The sequence below is a fragment of the Oxyura jamaicensis genome, chromosome 3, assembly GCF_011077185.1.
Source record: "Oxyura jamaicensis isolate SHBP4307 breed ruddy duck chromosome 3, BPBGC_Ojam_1.0, whole genome shotgun sequence".
Classification (NCBI taxonomy): Eukaryota; Metazoa; Chordata; class Aves; order Anseriformes; family Anatidae; genus Oxyura; species Oxyura jamaicensis.
This window is the reverse complement of record NC_048895.1, coordinates 48,334,092-48,358,710: the sequence shown is the minus strand read 5'-3', so window position 1 is coordinate 48,358,710 and position 24,619 is coordinate 48,334,092. Positions and strand designations below refer to the sequence as shown.

Below are 24,619 nucleotides of genomic sequence, written 5' to 3'. Positions count from 1 at the left end.
GTTCCAAGCAATTCATAATTCACTGCTAATGAACAAGTATATTATTTTTAATTTTCTGAACTTCATGTCAGCTCACTGAACTTTCCCTCACAAAGGCTATTTAAAAATAGGAGTTATCTTTTTAAAATGCTGAATCACTAACTTCTTAAAGTCTCATAATTTGTGTATTTACCCATAGCATATCTCTTAGTCTTTTTTTTTTTTTTTAAGAGCCAGGTTCCAACTCAGATTTGCTTTCATTAACTTTTTTTTTTCCTAATCTGTCAATAAGAAAACATGTAGAATAAGTACTGAAAGGCTGGCCTGAAATATGATAGCACACACATCTACAAGCACAGCTACTTGGTATAAACTGTGTCAACGGGGGTTGGCACGGGAACAAATTCAATAAAAAGCAAGTACTGTAAACACACTCCATACAAGTAAGTCAGGTAAGCCAATGCAGAACAATGAGGAAATTACATTATTAAAAGTTTTTATTTAGGTTTGGTCAGTACAGGTAAGATAATATTGGAGTCACAGAGCAATATGCATAAACAGGATACAACAGTTCTTAAAAACTGAGTAACTATGCACACAATCCATAAACATTCGGTCACCTAAGGAGAAAATGCACAGATGTATGGTGGGAAAAACTGTAATTAACACTGGAACTACTACAGGACTCCTTCAGTAAGTCCATCTTTTAGTGATAAAACTACTGTACTGGGCAAACTTGGCAGTCATAAACCCACAGCTATTATGACAAATCTTGAAGGTGGTGTGAGTATAACAGTATGAGTAAGAATGCCCTTACACAGCACAGGTTCTAGATATACACAGATTTGTACAGACATCATTTATGTTATACTTTATGGAAATAATTTCCATTTCAACTTCACATTAACTCATATAAAAATAACTTGAGCTACACAAACGTCTTTTTAGCAACATTCAACGTAATTAACTGTTAAAATTTCCAAAGTGGCAGAGGTATTGAAGCAAAAAGAAACCCACAAAAAGGCAAAAATTGTGACAAGTATGCACTAATTTAAACGGCTTCTGGACAGTATCCTCTCCCAATTTAAATGACACTGTATAAAAATGTTGCAGAAAAATGTTACAAAACTGAACCCTGCACATTTACACTGGAGTCCAAACCATTCTGGACATGACGAGAACCCACAGTTCTGTTACCTTTCATGCTCACTGTTTTCTCCTCTTGAGGATCATGATTGGAGTCTGTGTCATTTGAGTGGTGAGTGAGAGAGTTTTCACTGCCAGTGGGAGAGTCTACACTTTCATACCCAGTACTGAGTTGGTTTATGTAGCTACCACCTCCTCTACCAGTTCTATCTTCAGAGTGGTTGGACAGCTTATTACCATTCCCTGGAGAAGCCGGGAAGTCATCTTCCGTGCTGCTACCCTCCCTATAAAATCCAGGCCCAGACGTCCGCTGATGGGAGGAGCTACCATTGCTTGGTCCGTTTGCCAGGCGGCTGCAGTCTTTACCCACAGCCTCTCCCTGGTCTGTAGGCTCAGAAGATGGAGTCCTGCTGGTACCTGGGTTGGAGGCCTGGGACTGCTGCTGCTGGTACTGCGCCAACTGCTGGCGAGTCTCCTTCAACTGCTGCTGAAGAACTAGAATGGTACTCTGCATACCCTCTACCTCCTCATCAAGCTGGATGATGAAGTCATTCAACTCTATATAAAGAAAACACATTTGTTGCAAATACTTAATAACCCATATGCAGCTTGAATCTCAGTCAAAACAATTCAGTAACAACATGTTATGCTGAAGTTTTTCAACTAACTTTTTCAGCCATCAGATATGCACCATTTTTGATACTCTGCCTCTGAAGGAGGAAATGCGGAATTGTTACCTACTTACTTTTTATACTACAACTTAGAATATATGAGAAGAAATTAACTTCTGGACAAGAGAAGAGGATATCTGGAAAGCAGCTCAATTCCAACAATTAATACTTTGCAACTGAATTCTAACATACCTACTTTCCTCAAGTGTAAAATCTTAGCAAAAATACTGTAAAAGTGACCACAAACTGAATCTGTATGTAATAGGTCTGAAAGATTTCAAAAGCCCATACGGTGACAGAAGATGGTAGTCACATTTCAAGGAAAACTGAAATTTACGTACAAAGAAAAATCTTTCACAATTGGGACTGCATGTTGGAGCAGAACAAATTTGACCTGAAAAAGGAACATGGAATCCTGAATTCAACTGCATCACTGACAAGATAGCACAAATAATATGCAAATTGATTATTGTTAGAAAAATTATAAACCTGAAGTGTTCTCACTGCTATAGGCAAAAAATCACTAGGAAAAGTTGTACTGTAAGATTGCCATAGCCTTCATTCATATAGGGAAGAAGCACTAGAGACTAGGAACATCTCATTTCTGAAGTTTACTTTACTATGCTACACCCAAGAGCAAAAATCCTTAAAGAATGCCTGTATTTGTTCCAGTGATTAATTTGACAAGCTTAGTGCATTAAAACAAAAGAATTACCTAAAGAGTAGTTGAAAAGCAAAAGGATAACTACTCCTTAGAGAAGAGAATCATTAAAAGAATGAGTAAAAGAATCATTTACCCTAAGAATTTTCATTACTATGTATCACTTCATACTATTATTTTCTCACAAAAATAAGATCTACAGAAAAATGTTTATCCTTAAACGTATAGAATGTTACTTAGACAAACGCCAGATTAAGTCAATGCTATCTCTTAGGCATCAGTTGTGAAATAAACATCTCCAGGTTAACATGGTAACATCTAAATAACTTGTCTCAAGATTTAGTGTAATAATCAGGTAACTTACTGTGTAACCTTCAACCAAAAAATCAAGTATTTCCATCAGGCACCTCAAAGAACACTGGTTCTATGCTGAACTCTGAACTGAAGATTTTTTATTATTATTTGCATTTTCCCCTCCATTTAAGTTATGCAAGAGGTCAGAGTTTATAGATAATTTCAATTTAGGTTCATAGTGCTGTAAAATTTGGACAGTGAACAGTGAACGCAATGGGACATTTAGGTCATCTTGTTACCTCATCAAAAAGTGCATTTCTATTATTCTCACATATAGTTAAAGTGTTTGTTAAAGTGTTTTTTTTTCTTCTTCACATAATTCCAAAATGTGTCAGAGTTAACAAGAAGCATTCTGTTTTCATTGCATGCTTACCTTAACATTCCCTATTAAACAACAAGACCTAAAGAACAAAACCCAGCAGCTTCATATTCAAAACCTGAATTATTGGAGCTGCAAATCCCACCAGTACCCCAAAGTTAAGTTTGTATTGTCTTCCTTTTTAAAAAAAAAAAAAAAATTAGCTACCAGTGAAGACTTGCAATGCTCTTATTTTACTTGATACTGCCCTTTAATTCTTGCAAAAAATATTACAGTATCCATATAATTAGAACATTAAGCTAGCAGAAGTGCAAGGCAACTTCCATTTTCTTAAAAAAATCCCTTACCATCCTGACTGCTTTTAAGTTCCTCACTATATTTCTTCTGTAAAGCCAACTCTGCCTCAAGCTGTGCAATACGTCCTTGGGACAGCTGCCTTCCAAGCTCTTGATTCTCCTGGATAAGCATTCGACACTTCGCCATTAACTTTTTGCCTGTTTGGCTGCAAAGGAAAGAGCCATCTATCACAAAATGAATATAAAACCTTCAGTAATCTTCCTCAATCACAATTACAGACAAGAAGGAGATGCAATTTCTGCATGTCACAATTCAAGGAACATTATGCCTCAACATAATTGTCATAGCAGAAAGTCTCCCTATAGTTACCACATGCTGTTCCAATGTCAGTTGATCTTCTGTCGCTGTCCCATAAAGTGGAAGGCAAGTTTTATTACTGCAAATACGAATAAGCATATGTTCTTTTTTTGATACCAACATCTGGATTATCAGTTGCAAAATCTTGCATGTGCTAATTCTTAATGGAGTTAGATATTTGATTAAAGATGTGCCTTGTAATTGAAAAGATGAAGTACTGCATAAAAACATGTCAATTGAATTATGAACAAAAACCTTGTTCCTTTATCATACTAACAGAACTTACTAAAAAGAAGAAAGTTGTCTGGGGGCAAATAAAAACCTCATGTTCATTTTTTACAGTGACATCCATTTCTTCTTTGTGAGGCTAAGACATTCTTTTGAATGTTGTCCAGGTGCTCTTGTTTAAAGAATCAGATCATTACTTTTCAACTCCGTTTATGTATTTGACAGCAGTGTACAGAGTTCGTTTCAAGATTCCTATAGTCAGCTTTTGCTAAGCACATCTTGCATGATGGAGACAAAGTAAAATGCAGTTATAAATTGGCAGGAAATTAAGAAATAAGTGAAACTCTATTCAGGATGACAGATTCAGATCACGGGTAATGTTTTAGAATATCCAGTTTCTGAAACAAATGGGCTGAAAAAAAGTATTTTGAACTGGCAAGATTTTTTCTGCTAAATAGGTAATATCACATCTTTAATCTTCACTAATAAATTTGCATTTTTAAGCATTATAGGAAGTAATATGCAAATTAATATATAGGCAATAAGGCTGACTCCATAATATAGTTAAGAATTTAAGTTCTTCAGGACTGTCTGCCAAAGTCAGAATAGCAACCACAATCAGTTCTTTTATAAGGCTGAGCAATATAAAGAAGCTGTCTTTCTACAGAAGCGTAGGCTCTGTCAAAAAAAAAAAGACAAGAACTTAAACAGGTTTGTTGTGAATTCAATGGCAGGACTTGCACTATTTTTTAAGACCAAGGTAGTCACTTAATTTTTAAGTGACAAAAAATGGACAGAAATTGAGGATTAAAAAAAGTAGAGTAGGAAACTTCTGCTACTGTGATTCACAGCCATGGTTCTCTCCTGCAACCAATACACCCAAGCAACAAAGAATTTAAAACAATTTCCCTTATTGACTACCTTTTAAGCATTCAAGCCTTAAACAATTTTTAAGCTCTGCCAACACTGCCTCAGTAAGCATTTTCCAATTGGCTCTCCCAAATCTTTCAGATGGGCTGCTCCAGAAGGAATCTGGCTGTGTAAAGTCCTGGAAGCCTGTAACTCTGCTAAAGGCAGCAACCTGTTTTCTTTCTTGATGTGATGTCCAGTGCCAGGTCCTTGAAGTTTAAATTGTGTTGACTTAATACAATCCAAGTAACACACTTGAGATGCAAGTTTTCTTACAGATGTTCACTCTGTGTAAAGCAGGACCACTTTGGAGATGACCAATGTGACATAATCCAAAAGCTTTTAGGCAGACATGCAATGATTTCCAGGCATTTACAAACTCCTGTTACTATATTCATCACTACAAGTTAAAGAAGTTCAAAGTACTGAAGACATGTAATGTTTCTCTCCTTCACAAAACAACATCAACTGCAGAGTTATGAAGTACCAGGTACTTGGAAATGGGACAATTTTAAAATCCCATTAATTCCTTCATGTTAGCTCCTGCCAAAACGTAAAATATTTATTACCTGTATATAAATTTGCATAGTTACCTATAATGCTGTTTCTTTCCATCATTTTTCCAGATGTTCTCAACTAGTCTTGCACCAAATAAATTCCCCTTGCAATTTACATAAAATACAACACATGCAAGAATATCAAATCCAGTAGCTATTAAAGTAATTTCTATTAACTTTAAAACTAAATTTGGCATTGTTTTCACAAATCCATTTGAACATACATGCAGCAAAACCTGTAAGAATTAAGGGGTTAGGTTTCAGAAGACTATTGTTTGTTGTACTAGGCTTTTTGCAAATTGCATTTCTACTAATTCTTAATCCAAGCATATGTTCTATAAATAAAGATGGTTAAAATGGCTTATAGCCATTCCTTTCATTATATGCCCTTTTATTTCTCCCTCCACGCATTACCAAGGATTATATTGTACACCCTTATCTACGGACAAGGTCCAGAACTAACACTGCTTAGGGCTGCAATCAAAATATTACCCCAAGAACATCAGTTAGGGATTTGAATAGGAGCATCAGCTCTTTCAAAAACTTTGTCAGGTGACATGAAATAAGACTTGTTGCATACAAGGATGGACAATTAAAATAAAGTTTGAGGGTAAGGAGGACAAAGAATGGAAAATACTGTAAGTACTTTGAGCCATCATTTCTTTACCTTTCCAGAAAAAATAAGATAAAAATCAGAACCAGTTACGAAAACAGCCTCAATTCTTTACCAGGAAATAAAACAGTTTTCTCTATTTCAGCTATTGCATGTATGAATTCTCCACATTCACACCACTGTGACTTAAAATTATATGATGCATATTAAAGTATATTGTAGCTACAAAAGTGACAAAGTCCTTTTGATACTTTTTCTTGAAAGAAATTGGTAGTAACTTGCATCTCAGTTGTATACACTCAATTTAAGCCTGAGAACTTGAGGAAATCAGCCTCTATCTAGATGTATTTAAATAATTTTTGAACTCCAAGTTAAACAAGCAATCCTGCATGGCATGCCTCTATCCGCACATTATAGTGAGCTTTACAAATGGCTTGGCAACACAATTAACAATTTATTAATGCAAGTCTTACCTCCGTTTTGTTGCTAGATCATTAAAACCTTAGATACTGCTATAGCAAAATCACTCCAGATGTATCACTTTTAAAAAGTTCTTTTCTGAAGGCTTTTTCTTTTGCTGTTAAATCGTTACTCATGCAAAAAAATCTGCATAAGTACACTACTCTTCAATCCCATGTTAATCATCTAAAGCACAAACAGTTGAGATACTTCTAAGTTAAAAATATGTAGTGCCATCTTAGTAGAAATCATTCAAACAGAATACATCACCTTCTGTGACAGCTGGATCTTTCATTTAAAACTGAATTTTCTAGAATTAGACGGAGTCATAAAATATTGCCCAACTGATTAGAAAAACCAAAACCTTAGTTTAGTAGAACTCAATTTGCTAAAATAAAAAAAAAAATACACAAATGCTATACCAAATCTGCATTTCACTTTACACACCTCAGACATGCACTCCCAGCTGTCCCCAATTGCTACTCTTACAAGTAACTTGGGACAAAAGAACAGAGGCATCAATAGAGTAGCAAAAGTTCCTTCACTGATTCCACCAAGGAAAATGCATGCATTTAGGTTTTTGTGGCTTGTTAAAATAGTGTCTTTTTTCTTCAGAGAACGAGACAATGCAGAAATAACAATCTGTTCGATTCTCGTTCATCCCAGAAGTTTCACAATACAACAGTATAACCAGTAGTGTTCCTTGAACTATATATTACAACTATTTCAAGGCACATTTTATATAGAAGTGCAATACAAAAAACAGGTGTACAAAGTAATAAAAACACCCCACCAACACTGAAGACAGTTGCCATTGTGTGCCTTCTGTATTGAGCATTTGAGATCAGTTCTTAATATAGAAGATAAAAAATCTCATTTCTGCATGAAAACATGCAGTGAAATACTTATCACAACTAGTTTTTCTTATACACGCTAGTTGTGATCAAATATATACTGTTTCCAACAACTTTAAACCTGTAATTAGATGGAACGTACATTCTTGTACAGTCCTAATTTTGAGGCGTCCACAGTATTACCAACCATCCAGAGAACAGTTTATTATTTAGCAACATTGACTTAAGGCTCCATCAAGTGCTACAGAGCCCAAATGCTTAACAGTCAAATGTATACACTACCACTGATGTGATATCAAATACCACTTGTGGCTATTCAGAACTGTTTAGCAAGTAAACTCTTTAACGCAAAATTCACCTCATCGAGTTTTGACCCAGCAGTTCAGTGAACAAGCAGGAAGTCCACGGTCTTATTGGCAAAACTGACTTACAGTGTCTCTAAGTCACTAGGCTCAAGGTTAAGAGCGAAGCATATTCCACTTCTACATTTTACGGGAATTTTACATGTTCAATTCATGATTTATAATCTCTAGGTTCTCTCTCCTCCAAACTGTCTGTAGACACAGTGTGCCACAGACTTAAGACTTCTGTTTTTCCCTCTATTTTCTTCAAATAGAGCAATTTTGCAAATGTCTACATGTTCTAGAAAATATATTTTTTTTTCGGAGATGGCCATTTCTTCAGAATAGTCCGACGCCGTCAGGCCTCTGAAGCAAAGGGGGAGAAAAAAGCTGAAACACAAGGTTCATCTGGTAAGTTTTACATTAAGCATTACAAGCTGGACAGTATAAGAATGTGGCTTTTGCCTCAAAACGTCTGAGTCTTGGTGTGGAAACGAGTACTTGGCTGTCCCACCATAGCATTCTCGTAGTGGGACTGTCAGGGAAGTCTTGACTGGGGAGTATTTGTTTTGTTTACCTATCAGGCGTAAATTTCCAGGCACTCAGTTCATTTTGGGCTTGTTCCAGTTTGTCTTTAGTCTGTTCCAGTTCACCTTTCATTTTTAGGAAAAACAAGTTGATGGCTGGGTCTACCATTGTTGATCGCAGTTGGGCAACACTAGGCTGCTGGACTTGCTTGAGGTACTGAATCTGATTCTGCACAAAATAAGAAAAAAAGATTTATTTATGAATCATTCAGTACAACTTTATAGTCATTTAGCTACAATTACAAATAGTTATTACAAAGGTGACATGAAGGAAGCTTGCTTTCTTACAACGTTCTAACTTGAGAAGGGCAGGATAAAAATCACTTTTGTCTGTTTGTGCTTTCACCCAGTCTCCCCATACCACCCTGTCAAGGCTACTTTCAAGACTGTTTATTGTTATTTTTTAAATATATGCTTTGATTTGTTTTGTACACGTAAGCTTACGTTCACCCAATATGTTGGAACATTGCAATTCGCCCTCCCTTTCAAAACTGCCTGCAGTCTTTTGAAGAAAAAAAATATACAAACAGTTTTCTGCTTAAAACAGATGACTAATTCCCATATAACTGTAATGAAAATTTATTCTGAAACATTACAGTAACTCTTACTAGCATTTTTAAGCAGCTATAAAAATGTTTTTACCACATTTACAAAAATAGGAATTTCTTATGATGCAAGTTTACATCCTTTTTCTTAAAAAAGATCAAGAAATACATCAATTAAACACATTTTGGTTGATTTCATTCACTTGCAATAAGTGCAATCTTGCAAATCATCATAGAAGTTTCAGAAGGAGTAACTATGAGACAGACTGTCTTTTAAAAACAACATTCATTAGTAAAATTTTAAATGTACTTAAACAGGACTTTTCTGAAAGCACCTCAAATTTTAATCTCATCACAACAGGTGGTATTAAAACTGACTACTACACAGTAGTACACAGACTACTAGTATGTGCTTAGAACCCAGCTAGTAAGTAAAAATCACAACAGCCTGTCCTGACAGTGTTCATTCTGAAGTTCAATTTATTATGCTCCTTATATTACACATTTCTTGGTCACCAAAAGGTAAACAAAATTACACAAGATAAAAAAGAAACATTAATTCAAGGTCAGTGGTTTGCCTTCTGCTGCAAACAATCTTGTGATCAGACTGACAGCAACAAATTCAATGAATAGTACAAGCCATGACCAGCAAAATTAAGGGAGTCTCCCCCAGCACTTTACTTCAAACAAGCAGCACAGTCAAGAGCAGTCAGTTTAACCATTTCTCTGTATATACAGCTAGTGTTTATCAAATCTTTCACACAGCAATAGTGAAAAGAAAATGTAAGCACAAACATTTTTATTTATTTTAAAAAATGTGCAGTAGCAATCTCAGCCACTTGTTGATTTAGGAAGAACTTGTGTTAATGTAGCTACCAAATAGTGACAATTCTTGAATTTTATTTCAAATACGTGATCTTCACAGTTATTGAAATGTCTAATGTATTTCAAATTTACTTTCAAATTTACCAGCTAATTCCATACAATGTGAATGATTTAACCATTTGATTTGGGTAGCTCTAGCTCATGTACCCAGGCCAAGCAGTGATTGTTTTCATGGGCTCCATGTAATACCTCAATTGTCATTCCTGAAACAGTAGTGTAGGAGGAATTTACTTGCGCTGACCAACCCTTGCCATTCCCTCCCCAAACTTAGAGATAACTTATTCCTCCAGTTTTTTCAACTCTGGAGTTCCTTTCTCCAGTCAGAACTCCAGACTTCTCACTTGTCAGACTTCTCATCCATCCAGGCCTAGCAGCCTCCTCCAAACTCAACCCATAACAAGCCCATACAACATACATACAACCCAAAACAAGCCGATGCCTTCCAATCTTTCTGCCTACTTCCTTATTTCATTCACCTTCCTGCTTTGCCAGTCCAAGCCTCCCACTCTTGCTCCCACTAACCACTTCCTGACATGCCTCTCCTCCCTTCTGTACTCCTGGGAGTATGAGGTGGGGAGCAGAAGAGTTTGCCTGCCTTCACACCCAGCAGCTCAACCTCAGGCTACAGCTACATATACAGGAATAGTCAGGTCCACTGCCAGACTCCAAGACACACTTGCTCTAACACTCAAAATACCTATTGGCTGTTCATATTTCCAAACATAAAAGCAGACACTGTTACTTTTCAAAAGCCTGTAACCTTGGTATTATCTTTGTTTGCCCTAAACCCAAGGCAAGAAAGTAATGAGGTATTCTAGATAGGACAGCACACTGGCAGGTTTTTGTTTGGGTGGATTTTTTGTTGTTGTTAAGACAGGCAAGTGCTTTCAACACCTCTGCTTCTCACACTCTTGAAAACAGCTGATGCCTTTCAGCCAAGGTTGTCCAAAGACATTTACATAGAACAGACCCTCTGAAATCAAGAACTTAAACAGAAAACAGGTGCTTAAAAAGTGCAAGCAATCTAAATAAGCACAAATATAAATCCTTCTTATAAGGAAGGAATAGAAAGAAAGAAACCCAATAATGAAGAAAAAAAACACAGAGCTGTAACCTAAACCAAGAGAAGTTATGGAGAATAATTACTATCTCAGTACCACAGTCCAAATGCATCCAAGGGAAGCTTCCATTCATTACTGGTATCAGTTCCATGGAAAAGCTTTGAGTATCAAGTATTTCCAAATACCTGTCCACTACAGTAGCTAAGCAGTAGCTTCACGGGGGGGGGGAGGGGTCAAAGCCTGTCCTTGAAGTAGCAATCACCACCCCTGCTAGAAGCAAAGCTCCATGTAGAGACAGCACTCAACACCTTACCTGTGCATCCTTAAGGACAGCAGCCATTCTTGGGCAGGGTTTGGGGGAAGAGGATCAGAGGGGGAGTTGTTCTTGCTATGAGGAAGGTAGAATAAGGCTGTTGCTGACAATGAGGCACCTGAGGTATTAAACTCAAACTGCAAATGAGCCCTTTAGCTAGCCACCATGAACTACGCAAAGTAACTTTGCAACACCAGACTCTGTAAGCTCCTAGCTCAAAAGAAACCCAGGTATGCTGCAGCTAGACTTGGCAGAGCCCAACAGAGGATGCAAGTATGTACTCAACTATCATCTTGTTTCTGCAAAAGAATGGAACAGGATCAGGACTACTCTGATATACATATCTTCAGAGCTTCAAGAACAAGAAGACTGGTAACTTGTATGAGCTAAGTGGGTTTTGCTGTGTTTTAAAAAGGGCACAAATTAGAGCAGCAACCAAGACAGTCCATTATACCCTATTTAAAACAGGACTAGTATATTTTAACTAGTGAAGTGTTTTACACACTGGTAATCAGAAAAAGCACCTGCATCTGTCAACTACTGTTATTTGAATAAGGTATTGTATTTTGGGGTTTTCATCCATTTAAAGTCACAAGGCTTGTTTTATACTTACAAGCTTGCCACATTCATGTTCCACCAATGCATTAGGAATATAAAATGTATTATAAAGTATTACATGTATTTTATTATATGCATTTTTAAAGCAACTTTACACCATAGAAGCTGCCTTTTTTATTAAGATATGATAGAAAACAAGACTTATGTAAATAACTCAGTGTCACTGGTATATCTAACATGTAAATACTGATCTTAAAACATGGGTAACTATGCTAAAAATTAAGTTATCTTATGGGCATGTTATTTGACATACCAGATTTACCATATGGTGACTAGTTTTTGTTCATTTACAAAAAGTCATTTAGCAACTTTTAGTTTAGCTTTGCAGTTCCCACAACAGGATTTATTTTCTGCTGTTATTTTACTGGTGCAATACTATCTAACAATACAAGCCAAGAGTCCCCCAAAACATCTTTCCACTGGGTGCATGTTTACCCTGGGCTGCATTAAGAAGAGTGCTGATAGCAGGTGGATGGAGGTGATTCTTCCTCTCTACTCAGCACTGGTGAGACACACCTGGAGTACTTGGTCCAGTTCTGGGCTCCCCAGTACAAGAGAGACATGGACATATTAGGGTGAGGCCAATGAAGAAGGGTCATGAAAACAATTAAGGGCTTAGAGCATCTGACAAAGAAGCAGAGGCTGACAGAGCTGGGACTGTTCAGCCTGGAGAAGAAAAGGCTGAGGGGGATCTTACCAATGTGCATAAATACCTGATGGGGGGGGTAAAGAAGGCGGAGCCAGGCTCTTCTCAGTGGTGCCCACTGAAAGGACAGAAGGCAATGGGCACAAATTGAAATACAAGAAATTCCATTTTAACATAAGAAAAGGCTTTATACTGTGAGGGCGGTTGAACAATGGCACAGATTGCCCAGAGAGACTGTAGTCTCCATTCTAGGAGACACTGAAAACATGGCTGGGCATGCCTTTGTAACCTACTCCTGCTGACCCTGTTCAGAGCAGGTAGCTTGGTCTAGACAACATCTGCAAGCCCCTTCTGACCTCAATGATTCTGTGATTTTTACATTTAAACCACTGCAAAGCACATTTTCTTTTCATACCAGTACTTACTATGGACTAATGTCATCTTACAGTAGTCTTAGGAGCAGTGAAAACAGCGTGTACAGATTTAAATCTTACACTGCTATACCTGACAGCTCTAGACACCTAAAGCAAAAAAGAAAGGAAGGCTAAAAGAATAAAACAATAGAAGAAAGCAACAAAACTAATTACCACTTTTGCACAGTGCCTATATTCTTCATAAGAAAAGCTCTCAAGAGTATGTTTCACAAACCATCAGTAAGAAACTTACTAAAATCTTCTCTGAGAAAGTGCCAGTTAAAGAAGCAGGTGAAAATGATGTTAAGAAGGTAATCCAAAAACAGAAGCCCCAGATTGGCAACAGGCTGTTTCAAGAAACCAAAATGAACAGAAAGCAGCCTCAGAAAACCCACAGAAATAAAGGAGAGAGAAACAACAAAGACATTCACAGGGCAAAGAACATCAGAAACCCTACAAAGCAGACTGACAAAGCTCAAAAGGACGCCCTCCAAAAAAAGTCAGGAATTCTTTTCCCTGCCAAGCCAGTAGCTTTTTTCCCTACCTAGCCAAATGGATGCAGAAGCTAGTTATCCAAGTACAGCATGTAGATCAGTATAAAAACTCCTAAATAAAATTCAGTATATCAAATCTTATCCTTAGGTTTCGGTATGTTCCTGCACTCAGTGATAGTGCAGATAGATAGCAAGCATTGCAATACCTTTCCGAGTACAACTGCTGCTGAAAAATCAACCAAAATAACCATTATTAAAGAAAAAAAACTTTAAGAAATTATCTTTACTAATTCAGTGAAAGCTTAAGTGTCCTACCATTTTTAAAGCACAGGAACTGGAATGCTGTAGATGTATGAAAAATGTAGCACACAGTTACTCTTAAGAGCAAATATTCTTAGAACAGTCTAAGCTAACCCTTATACTCTCCAAATACTTACAGTACACTCTTGCATCTCCTGTTCTTTAGTTGCCAGCCTCATGACCAGAATATTTTCTCTTCGGGCAGATTCTTGCTGTTGCTGTTTCAACTTCTCTTCAGATTCTCTCAATCCCGTCACATCATTAGCTAATAGAATTAATAAAACAAAAACTATTTTTGACAGCATCCTTCCATCAACATCTTAAGCTTAAAGACACCTAAAAAAAAAAAAAACTAAAAACCAAATTCAAAACAACAAAAGAGCTAAATAAGCATGACTGTAATTAGCACAGATTACAAAGATATAAACATCAAGTATTAGAAAAGCTTGACAAAGGTTGATTTTGACTACGTCTTTCTAATCCTTAAGACTTAGAACTAAACTTTTGAAAAAGTTTCTATGCTCATACAGGAATTAACGTTTCAAGTGCTTATTTAACTAACTACTCTGTCCTTCACCACTACTACTTGCAGTCTGAAACTGAGGTAAGATGGAAATGTCTTGTTATCTACAACACATTCAGTGTGTAAAACAGTGCCATTTGTGGTCAATTTTCAAAGTGATCTCAGCACTCAGTAAACAGTAAGGAGGACACTGGAAACTTCAGAAATGACAGTTCAGTCACAACTAGAAGAGTTCTTCTAATCCATGAACATTTATAAAAGTTCATATATGAAATATGAAAGAAGGCCAAATTACTCTATTGGGAATATGTGCAAACAGCCTGATACAAACAACACATTCACTTGATCACAAATAAAATGACAGGAAGTTGGACTAATTGATTTTTTTTTTTTTGACAACTACTCAAGAATTATGTACTTTAAGTATAAAGTAAGGACATTGCAACTCCTTTCAGGACAATTCTGTTTCTTTGCTGTTGTTTCAGATAATTCAATAACACTGATTACTAAAGTACATATTAGAGTTCCTAAAATTGAGAAGCTGTGAATGTTTAAAAAAAGCATTTATCTACATTAGGACATTTTGACCCTAAAATTAAATCAATTGCTTACATTTGCTGTACTTAAGTCTCTCCAAAACTCAGATAAGAGATGGCAGTAGCTGAAGGAAGTAACACAGGTAAGAAGGAACATCTGCCTGGACTTACAGAAAAAACCTTCAAAAGCAGTGCTATTACTGTTACCAAGACTCTGGGTATTTAGATTGACAAGGTGAATGGAAAACAGGAGAGCTTCTAGCTGCTGATGCAACTTTTACATGACTTGGGACTGGTGATCCAGTCACTTCCAGAAAGTATTCTGGCTTTCTCATTTGAGAGTAGGATGACATTTTCCCATATTCTCTTTTTGAAATATTGAAGTAGACTGAGGCTTTAAGACTACCTAAAATTGACATTCAAAAAGCTAATTCAACTTTCCAAATGAGATAAAAAAAAATCACTTGGTTATTCATTTTACACCTTTACCTCTACCAACTATCTCCCCTCCCACACGATTTACAATCCCATAAAAATACTTAAAGGACAAACATTCCCAGTATTTTGGTAGAGGGAAATTTTTCTTTCCCATTGCACAAATCCTAAAAATACATATATTTGTGGGGTTGTGTTCTGGATCTTTTTTTCCTAGCAGTCCAGGTACACATGGTCCCACAGATGCAATAACAGAATTTTTAGAAGCCACATGAGATCTGCAAAGAAAACAAGTGGCTCGGAAAACTGGAAAGGATGAAAGCTTACACCAGAAGAAATTGGGATTTTTCTGACAAATAACATAAGTCTATTCCTGAGGAATATTACTTTTATTTTTAATAATAATGTGACAATAGATTATCTCTTTCTAAAGCTGTTAGAAATTACAAACACTACTTGACCACTGTGCTTTATACAAACATTCAGGTAACTCATACCATTTTGAAACTTTTCAAACTTACAATTAAGATCTGTGTACTTGCCCTCCAAAGCTTGCACGTATGCTTCATACTGTTTCCACCTATTGCAGAAAAAAAAAAGATTTTTCTGAAGATTAGTTTATTAAACCAAGACATTTCATTTGTAAACAGAGTATATTTGTATCACAATCAGAAAACATTAACAGATACATAACTTGATAAAAAAAACAGTTCTACAGAGAAAAATTAATTCCACTTTGCAACTCAAAAGGATAAAAATACAGCTGTCCATTACCACCTAAAATTTATAACTTAAAAAATTATTGTAATATTTGTCAAACATTAGAATCCAAGACTTAGTTATCTGTGCTAAGTACCTAAGATGCCTCTCATTCTCAAAGCAGATCAAAACACAACTCTGTAACAGAAACCATAACACTAGGACAACACATCTGTTACCAAGTGAACAGCAACACAAGCAGAAGCATATTACAACAATATAACTTGCAGTCTGCTAGTTATTCCAGCTCATTTAAACCAAGACCATGCTGGTAATATTTACTGACCAGCTGTCCAGTTTAGTAACTCTTTGAAGGCATGCTATTTAAATGATCCATCCAGAAAAACCTCACACTTAAAAACAGCATTGCATTTGATACAAACCATCAAATCAGTAGCAAAGAAAGTCCTGAGTAAAGCTAACCATGACATGCCTTGCCAACAAAGTTCACAGGATGGGTTGTGGGTTGTTTTTATTATTTTATTTTGGGGGGGAGGAGGGGATTGATGGTGGTGTTGATGGTGGCTTTTCGCTTCTGTTTTGGAGGTGGTGTTTTAAAAGAAGTACTCCTAACTGCGTATACCTCACTACAGTACAATTCCACAAGATGAAAAAAAATCATCTAATAACTTTTTGACTACAGAAAGGGATGGTTTCTGCTCCCTACCTCCCAACTTATTCTTTCCCTCCCCACCTATTCCATGCCAGACCCATCATAACCACTCTACGTTAACCTCCCTACAGCAATACAAACTCAGACAAAACTGTAACATCCAGATTACTTTTGATGTTATAGTGAACTCAAGCAGCCCAATAAAGGCCCCTGCAAAACGTCTGGTCTGTAACAGCAAGTGAGGTCACATCAGTGGGAAAAACAAAAGCAAGGACAAGGTCTCTTCCTTCTGGCAGCAACAAAATGTCAACCCTCAAAAAGTGCAACTGAAACAGTCTACTAAATAGCAAATCTGAAAAGAATCTCTATTTGTCTTGAAAGAATTACATGAGAGAGTAAAAAAGTTGGTCTTCAAATATAGTTGCGTGATTAACTTCTGAGTTATGTCCCCCAGCTTGAAAATAATAGTTCTCTGAGAATTGTGACCTCTTGATTGATAACAGAAGCTATACAAAGAGAGAGTGAACTGAAACACAAGTTACACAGATGTAACAGACCACCCTCAGAATGAAAACACATGGCCTGTGGTGACCAAGTAAGTCAGAGGTAATAACTCTAGGTCACCTTTCAGTGAGTCCTAGTATTTAAGCAAGGACTGAATTCCTGGAAGAGAAAACAGAGACATTAGACAAAATCCATGACATTAGACCATGTCATGGATTTACAAGTCATGTGCCTACCTACTCCTCTAGAAAGGTGACTCTTCAGACAAGACTACTTATCTTGTTTTGTAAAAATGCACAAAACCTTGAAGATTGTAGTTCATTTCCAAGCACATTTAAGAAACTGTACAGAATAAACTTGTGATCACCATACTGACACACTCTTCCAACAATCAAACCATCAATTTTAAAAATTGAAGTTTTTCTATCACATCAGCTTCAATTTCATATACAAGCATGGTCTCAATAACTTTGGTATAACTACAAAAAGTCTCAGGAATAATTTTCTCTTCTAGCAATCGCTCAGTTTTTGACTCACTGCAGGCAAACCAGATAGCTAGCAACAAAGACAAAAATCAGAAGCAGGCTTATTTCACACTAGATTTAAAATATATATATATATATATATTAAAACAATCTATGAGGCTAAAAGCATTAAAAATAGAAAGTTAAAAATATCCACATAAATCAAGTAGGTAATTCTTATAAATAACTTAAGCTCAGAAAAATAAGCAGATATCTAGATAGCCCCTTACTGAAGAGGGACCGATTCCCTTTCAACCCAACTCGTAGCTGTGATTCTTTGACTACAAAAATACCTGATGTATGCGCATCTCAGTAATCACAAAGATTTTTTTAAGCCAAAATATTTAGAAAATACATTGAAAAGTGTAGTGGTTTAAGTGGTCCTGAAACCAAGTGTTGTGGTCCTGAAAGCAGGACAAGAAGACAGTTTCTTGAGAACATTCCTGAAGGCAAGTTCAAAGAAGAAACAGCATTGTAGCTCAGCCATTCCAAAAGTGATTGGCTGGTTGAAAGTCAGTAAAAGCACTGTATTTCATCAGAACCGCTTGTGTAAACAGAAGTATTTCAATACTTTACATACTAACCACTAGGATAAACCATCAGGGGAAACACTGAAACAGTTTTTTAGCTATGGGTCCTTGGCTCCTCCTCCTCCACAAACTGACAGCATAGCTTCTAACTGCCTATTGCATTAATGAGAAGGGGAAGAAAGCAGATGAGTCCATAGCTGCAAGCAAGACAACAAAGTCCCCAGAAGGCTAGACTGAAAGGCTTCCTGTTCATCCTGCTCACTTTCAGTCAATGGAAGCAAAAATGAACAAACTTGAACTATGTGCTTTGTGGAAAAGAACAGTGAAGTTCTGACTCAACGCACAGGAACTGACAGAAACAGTACCTTGCACACCTAAGTATTTTACCACTGCAAACTGCACAGGGATGACGATGCATGTAAGACAAAACCAAAGATGACATACACCAGTATCTTAGAAGGATTTGTCCTTCCAACACACAGACCAAAACCAAATTCCAAATCTAATTTTAAGATGATATAGTGGTGGTCAACACTTTTTTTCTCCTATGTCTGAAAGTAGTAGAGGTGCCTTTGATTAAAATAATATACACAATGATGTAACATTTTATTCCAACCTACAAAAGAAGTGAGCAGTTAGCGCAGTAATTACTAGTTTCACATGAAGTCATAATCGAAAGCAAACTTAGTATATACATCCTTTATATATGTACTCAAATGAAAGAGAAAGAAGTGTTCATAGAACTGCTGAACACTAACAAATGAAACAGACATGGCCAAAGTGGCATTTAAGTACAGACCATTACTGTCCTTAAACCAATAAGGAGACCTTCTTAAGAACAGAAGTTGCTTTGTCTACTTTAAGAGGGAGACAATAGCAACACAGCTGTCACCAGCAAATTCCCTCCTGTCTCTTCATTATCTCAGTTTATCTGCTGCTGTACTTCACCTCCTTGGGCAGATTCTGCCACATTCTCCCTTTATTAAACCCAGGAAATCTCTCTCTTCTATGGCAGAAAATAACCAGTGCAATACACAGAAACTGATTACAGTTGGAAGCTTTTTTTTTCCAAACAATCAGGATTCAAGCTGCACAGAAGCTACACTTTTTTTGAGCATAGCTTTGGAGACTTAGGAGTCTGCTACTCCCCCAGGACAATCTTGAGTATGAAAATTTCTGTAAAACGTTCGCAAGACCAAAATCACCTAACATCAAAGAAGCATTTTCCTACTATTTAAAAACCCTATTCTTTACTACCCCCCAAAAAAAAACAGATACTTGAGTAGATGAAGCCAGAGACCAGTTAGAAACATATGGAGAATGACTATATTGACCCCACTGGAAAAAGTCACTCCAATAGTAGCTACAAGAGTTTCCCCATAAGAGGGACTAGCTGACCAGAGAGTGTTACGCTCCCTGTATCCTCATGTTTCTACAGTTTAAGTCTTTAACTCATTTATAAGATGTCAGTATTTAACCAACTGGAGAGACTGTAATAATGCAAATAATTTACAACGTACAAAAAGCCACAAGCTAAGGTCTACCAAAACACACAAACTATTTTAAGTAAATAAACAAATGACCCACAGATGCCTAGTTTACTTAGTTCCTTCTTTATCAGTCATGAAATTCAGGTATATAAAGCCTGTATAACTGAAGCTTTGGTCCTTTTTTTTTTTTTCAAGCAAGTGGTATGATCACAGAATCACTTATTTCATTTTCCCTGGTGGCCCTTAACTTTCTGTAAGGTAAAAATTATAACCAGGCTCTTCTTTAAATAAGTTCTAGGTGATCATCTCATTTTTAACATTTTACTGTTAGTATCTGAACATGCTGAAAAGATAATTAAATGGACCAAGAGAACCTAAAACACTGTAGGAGTAAGCAGTTGACATTTTTGTGATGTTTAAAAGTAACTTGCTATCTAGCAAGGAATGTAAGCAACCCTGTCTTTTGAAGTCGCAAATAAAGAAGAAAACTCCTACTCATGGATTAGAAAATACTGCTCAGGATTTTCGTCCTTCAGAAAATGCTTCCCCCCAAACTATAAAAGTAAATATTTCAGACTATGAAAATCTTACAGAAAAATGTATCATGAGAAGGCTAAAGGGGCCTTCAGAATAAGAGTGCTAAAAAAAAATGGCAGTGATAGGTTACATCTTCAATTAGGAGTTTGTTAAAGCATTGCAAAACAAGAACTTTGTCACTATACCTTAGGATAAGCTCATCTCTAGGCAAAACCTTAAAATCTGCTTCACTAAGGCGAACCTGTGGAGCAAAAGGAGAAGCACAATTTATCAAGCTGTCCTAAGTACTTGGGGGGTGGGGGGAAAAGGAGTGTCACACAAGTATTTTTAAACATACCTTCTTCGGGAGAGGTTCTTCATTCGTCATTGTGAACTCTGAAGGGAGGGAAAGAAAAGGAGTTTCATTTACTGTAGTTACTGCTGTTACGTGAAATACTCAGCAAGTAAGACATATGTATTTCTAGTCTTAATTTCATCTACTGGGGTTATTAGACTAGTAAAATACTGGTTCCACACAATGCATGGTCAGAGTACAAGCCAATACTATGACAAGTTTACCTTTGTAATCTAGATACAAAGTCAATAGACAACTTTTTTCCCCAAAAAAGAGTTAACCCAGACTTTCTTTAGTGTCTAAAAAGCCTATCAGTAATCAATTTTTCTATTTAATTAAGGGAAAACCAACCAACTTTGCCCATATGTGTTTAGATTAACAAACTACATTTCCTATTGGCCCATAACTATTGATCATTACCTTTTACAAGGCAGATCATAAAACAGAAATTATAAAAGCAATTTATACTACTACTTTAATACATCTTTGGAATAAAGGTTATGATTTGAGAATGCTCCCACTAATATTTGGACTATGCCAAACTAATGAGTTCTTTTAAGTACTCATTTTTAAGATTCTGATAAATAGAAAGTAATAAGCAGTTAACTTAAAACCCTTTACCTTCTCAGTGAAGGTGATGTGGCAAACAACTTGGGTACGTCATCAAATTCAACTCCTCTTGTGTGTATGTACTATAAGAGGATTGTATTGTGCTATGCTAAATATTCACGCTTCCTTGACTTACTGGACATACTTCCTTACCTCTAATGGATACATACTTTCTATTAATGATAACGTTAAAAAAAATGAGCCCACAAAGATTATGGACACACAGCATTACAAGCGCATATTTAACAACGAAGTCAAGCTTTGCTAGAGGCATGCACCTTTGCAACATGCCAACAGAAAGTTGTTAATATTGAGTATTTGACAGGCTTGTAAAATTGCTACAATAGATATGTACCAGAAAAGGGGCATGGCCAATGCCTTGTAGTGAACACTTACCTTCAGAAAAAAAAAAATGCACCTTAGTCAAAAGAAAACAAAAGCTTTTCTCAAAGACTTGCACAAAATATCTTAGGTATATTCAAAAAGGCAGCCAATGAACCAATTTAACTTTGGCAAGTGCTAAGAGTCCTGTCACTACCCATAAGACAAGTACATGCCAGATGAAGCATACTCCCTTTAACCTATGCTAACCATTGACAAATACACACAGTGTTCCACCAAGTAGGAATATTGTTAAAAAAAACAAAAAACACCACACCATGTACAGCACATAGATGACACAGATTCCAAGCCCTCCATAAAATAAAAACTGACATCAGAATACATGGAAAAGTTTCTAAAAACATGCAGCAGAAGCATCTCACTGATGAATGGCAGCTTCCTGTTCCTGTACTTCAGCAGGCACTTAAGTGATTCCCTAGAGTAGAAAGTCCTCTCCTCCCACAGTAGCTGCTCAGCCATTTTGCTTTAACTTCTGGGTGCAGCTCCTGTTTCACCTCTGTATGCACAAGAGGCTACTAATACAAACTTGCTTGTGCTGAACTCAGTCATTCACACTAAGACAGAATAGCTCAAGGAGAATGCTAGGGTCCCCTGTAGTTAGCTTGCCTACCTCTCCCATTATAATTTGCTTAAAAACTTTTAGAATCTCTTAGTCCTTTAGTGTTTGGAAGTAGTCTTGAAGACTTCAGTTGGAATTAAGTCCTTTGCAGAGAAACATTCTTTTTGTATGTTCCCCAGAACTACAGTTAGCATGAACTAAATCATGCACAGCTGATGCCATTATTTGCATGTTCCTTCAAAAAGGAACAGAAGCATACAAATACCAAAAAAGGTGAGTTCGCCCAATCGCTTGGCTCGTGAACCCTGCTGCAGCATATAACTATAAACAGTTGAGCGTTGCCACAATTGTGACTGAAAAAAATTTAAGTCTCACATGCTCCATCTAAGGCTGGGCTACCTTGCATCTCCATACCCAGCACGTGATTCCAGCACTCAATCCTCTACAACAGCGCCAGATCAGGCTACACAAACACCTCTTTACAAAAGCCATCTCTTGCTTTCAGATAAGATCCTTTAACAGAAATGATGAAGACAGAAGCTACAGACCACAGTATTACAGAAGTTAGTCTTACTGTCACTTGTCTTCCCTCGTAGCAATAGAACTAGAAAATAAAAATACCACCACTAAAAAGCTTACTATAAACATTTGACAAGTTACTTTAGAAAATGTAGGCTGATCACATCTATGGATGAATAATAGTAGCCTTCCTGTACGTGTGAATTTCACCTCACTACTCCCATGCAACAGTTTGAGGACACACAGAAACTTACAAAAAGCTTAGGGATTTATTACTGCTCTAGGTTATGTTTCCACCATTGTGCTCAGTGTTCTCTGGAAGCATTACAAGCATCAGGCTGATTGTATCACTCAGCTGTCAGTGATTTGCCTTAGTTCTTTCTGTTCTTTAGCAGACACATTTAGAAGCCACAGACAATAACAAGACTACTAAAGTGGTCGCTCTTTGAATTTAATACCGTAACTTTTCAAGTGCTGTGCACTGAGATGCTTTTCATCATTCACCTGCCCTCTGAAAGAGAGATGATCCGTCTGCTACACAGTTCAGAAAGATTTTGCAAGAACATGACAAAGTGCTCTTTTCTACAGTAAGAGGAACCAATGAAAAAAAAACAGGTCGTGTGGGAACGGTGTTATGATTTATATATAATGAGCAGCTTAACCATACTATTCTAACTAAGCACTTGATTTTGGGTAAATGTTTGCTGTTACACACCACTCCTACACCTGCTCCTAGCAACGAACAACATGAAACTATATTCCATGCTTGATGTTGTCATGGGTACTAACACGTCTTTTACTGAGTTTCCTTGGGTCTTGGATTTTTATTGCAATTCAAATATGGAGATTAAATACAGAAAGCACATTCTAGTTTTGTAAGCTCTGGTAGCGTATGGCTTTCACTGAAATGTTTAGGAAATACGGGATTTAAATAGGAAGAGGTAAGAATTTAAGTTCTAAATATTAAGTGTATGCAAACTGTTGATTTACTAATTACACCTGAACCAACTGCGAGATAGTTTAACGATATATATAAAAAAAAGTTCTGCGGGGAAACCCCAGCGAAGGTTGCAGGCTCCCAGAAATTATAAAACCAAACCACACACCTCCGCCCCACTTCGCCCTAACGCCCCGACCCGAGCTGACTTCACCCCCCAGCAGCCGCTGTGCAGCGCTGGCCCCGCCTTCTGCGCCCCGGCCCCGCCGGCCCCGAGCCAGGAGCAGCTGCAGGCCTCGGCCAGGCCCGGCCGTCCCCCCAGCCCCAGCGGGCCGTCCTCGCTCCCCTTCCCCCGGGGAAGGCAGCGGCGCGTCCCCCGCGGCCGGGCGTGGCGGCGCCGAGGGAGGAGGACCGCGGCGGAGCGGCCGGGCCTGGCACAAAATGGCTCTACGGCCTTCCGCTCCTCCCCCCTCGTGAGGCGACGGACGGAACCGCCGGCGCCCCGGGACGGCGACGGGCTCACCCCGGGGCGAGCGAAGATGCGGGGCCGGGCGCAGGGGTCTCGGCGGCGGGGGTTGCTGTCCCGGCCACTCACCTGCGGCCCGCGGCGCGGAGGCGCCGCTCTCCCAGCACGCTAGCTGCCCGGGCCGCGCCCGTCACATCGAGGGCGAAACGCCGCCGCGCCTCGCAGCCGGCTCCAGCGGGGCTCCGCCGCTCCGGAGGCCGGGGATCGCCGCCGTTGCGGGTGGCTGTGGTCGTAGCCGCCGCCGCGCCGCGTCCCGTTCCCCCCTCCCCGTCCTCCTGCCGGCCGCGCGTCCCCGCGCGCCGCTCCCGCCCGCTCTTTATTCGCGGGGGCTCTGCGCTACAAAATGGCGGCCGGGGAGGAAATGAGCGCCCGGCCGCCCCGCCCCGCCCCGCGCGGGGCTGCGCGCGCAGCCGGCACCACACGGCCCCGCACGGCACAGAAAGGGCGCAGGCCCTGAGCGCTGCGGGGCTGTCCCCGGGGAGCCCGCGAGCCTGCCCGCCGCCGCCGCCCCGCCGCTGCCGGGCCCTCGCCCCTTGCGGCGCTGGTTTGAAAGCTGACGGTTAAACGGACGCCCGGCCGCGGGGCATCATGGGCCGGGCGGAAGGATACGGCGGCGGCGCGGGAGGCGGGAGCGGCTCCCTCAGCGCTGAGGGAGCCCCGGGAGGGCGCGGGGAG

General features: G+C 38.5%; 1 protein-coding gene across 2 annotated transcripts; it reads right to left on the bottom strand.

Moving 5' to 3' along the window:
- Window positions 1-458: 458 nt before the first annotated feature.
- Window positions 459-24,298, bottom strand: WTAP (WT1 associated protein). Of its 2 annotated transcripts, XM_035322773.1 has the most exons (9): window positions 24,014-24,298; window positions 20,396-20,433; window positions 20,244-20,299; window positions 15,623-15,681; window positions 13,745-13,872; window positions 12,468-12,518; window positions 8,323-8,501; window positions 3,478-3,632; window positions 459-1,683 (listed from the first exon to the last, which is right to left on the bottom strand). In XM_035322773.1, the coding sequence occupies exons 2-9, from the start codon at window positions 20,423-20,425 to the stop codon at window positions 1,100-1,102; spliced, it is 1,242 nt and encodes a 413-aa protein (XP_035178664.1). In that variant the 5' UTR covers window positions 20,426-20,433; window positions 24,014-24,298; the 3' UTR covers window positions 459-1,099. The 2 variants fall into 2 exon arrangements, with proteins under 2 accessions (XP_035178664.1, XP_035178665.1); XM_035322774.1 differs by lacking the exon at window positions 12,468-12,518 and having other exon boundaries at window positions 24,014-24,291.
- Between the last annotated feature and the right edge of the window lie 321 nt (window positions 24,299-24,619).

Bases quoted from the DNA above. Each gene is read 5' to 3' on its own strand.
- WTAP (XM_035322773.1), bottom strand. From the start codon at position 20,425: ATGACGAATGAAGAACCTCTCCCGAAGAAG. The intron at 12,519-13,744 runs GTAAGTATTTGG...CTGTCCTTTCAG, and splicing joins AGGAGATGCAAGAGTGTACT to TGGGCACCACTGAGAAGAGC. The intron at 8,502-12,467 runs GTATTTATGCAC...TATTTTGTGCAG, and splicing joins TTCTTTACCCCCCCCATCAG to AATCAGATTCAGTACCTCAA.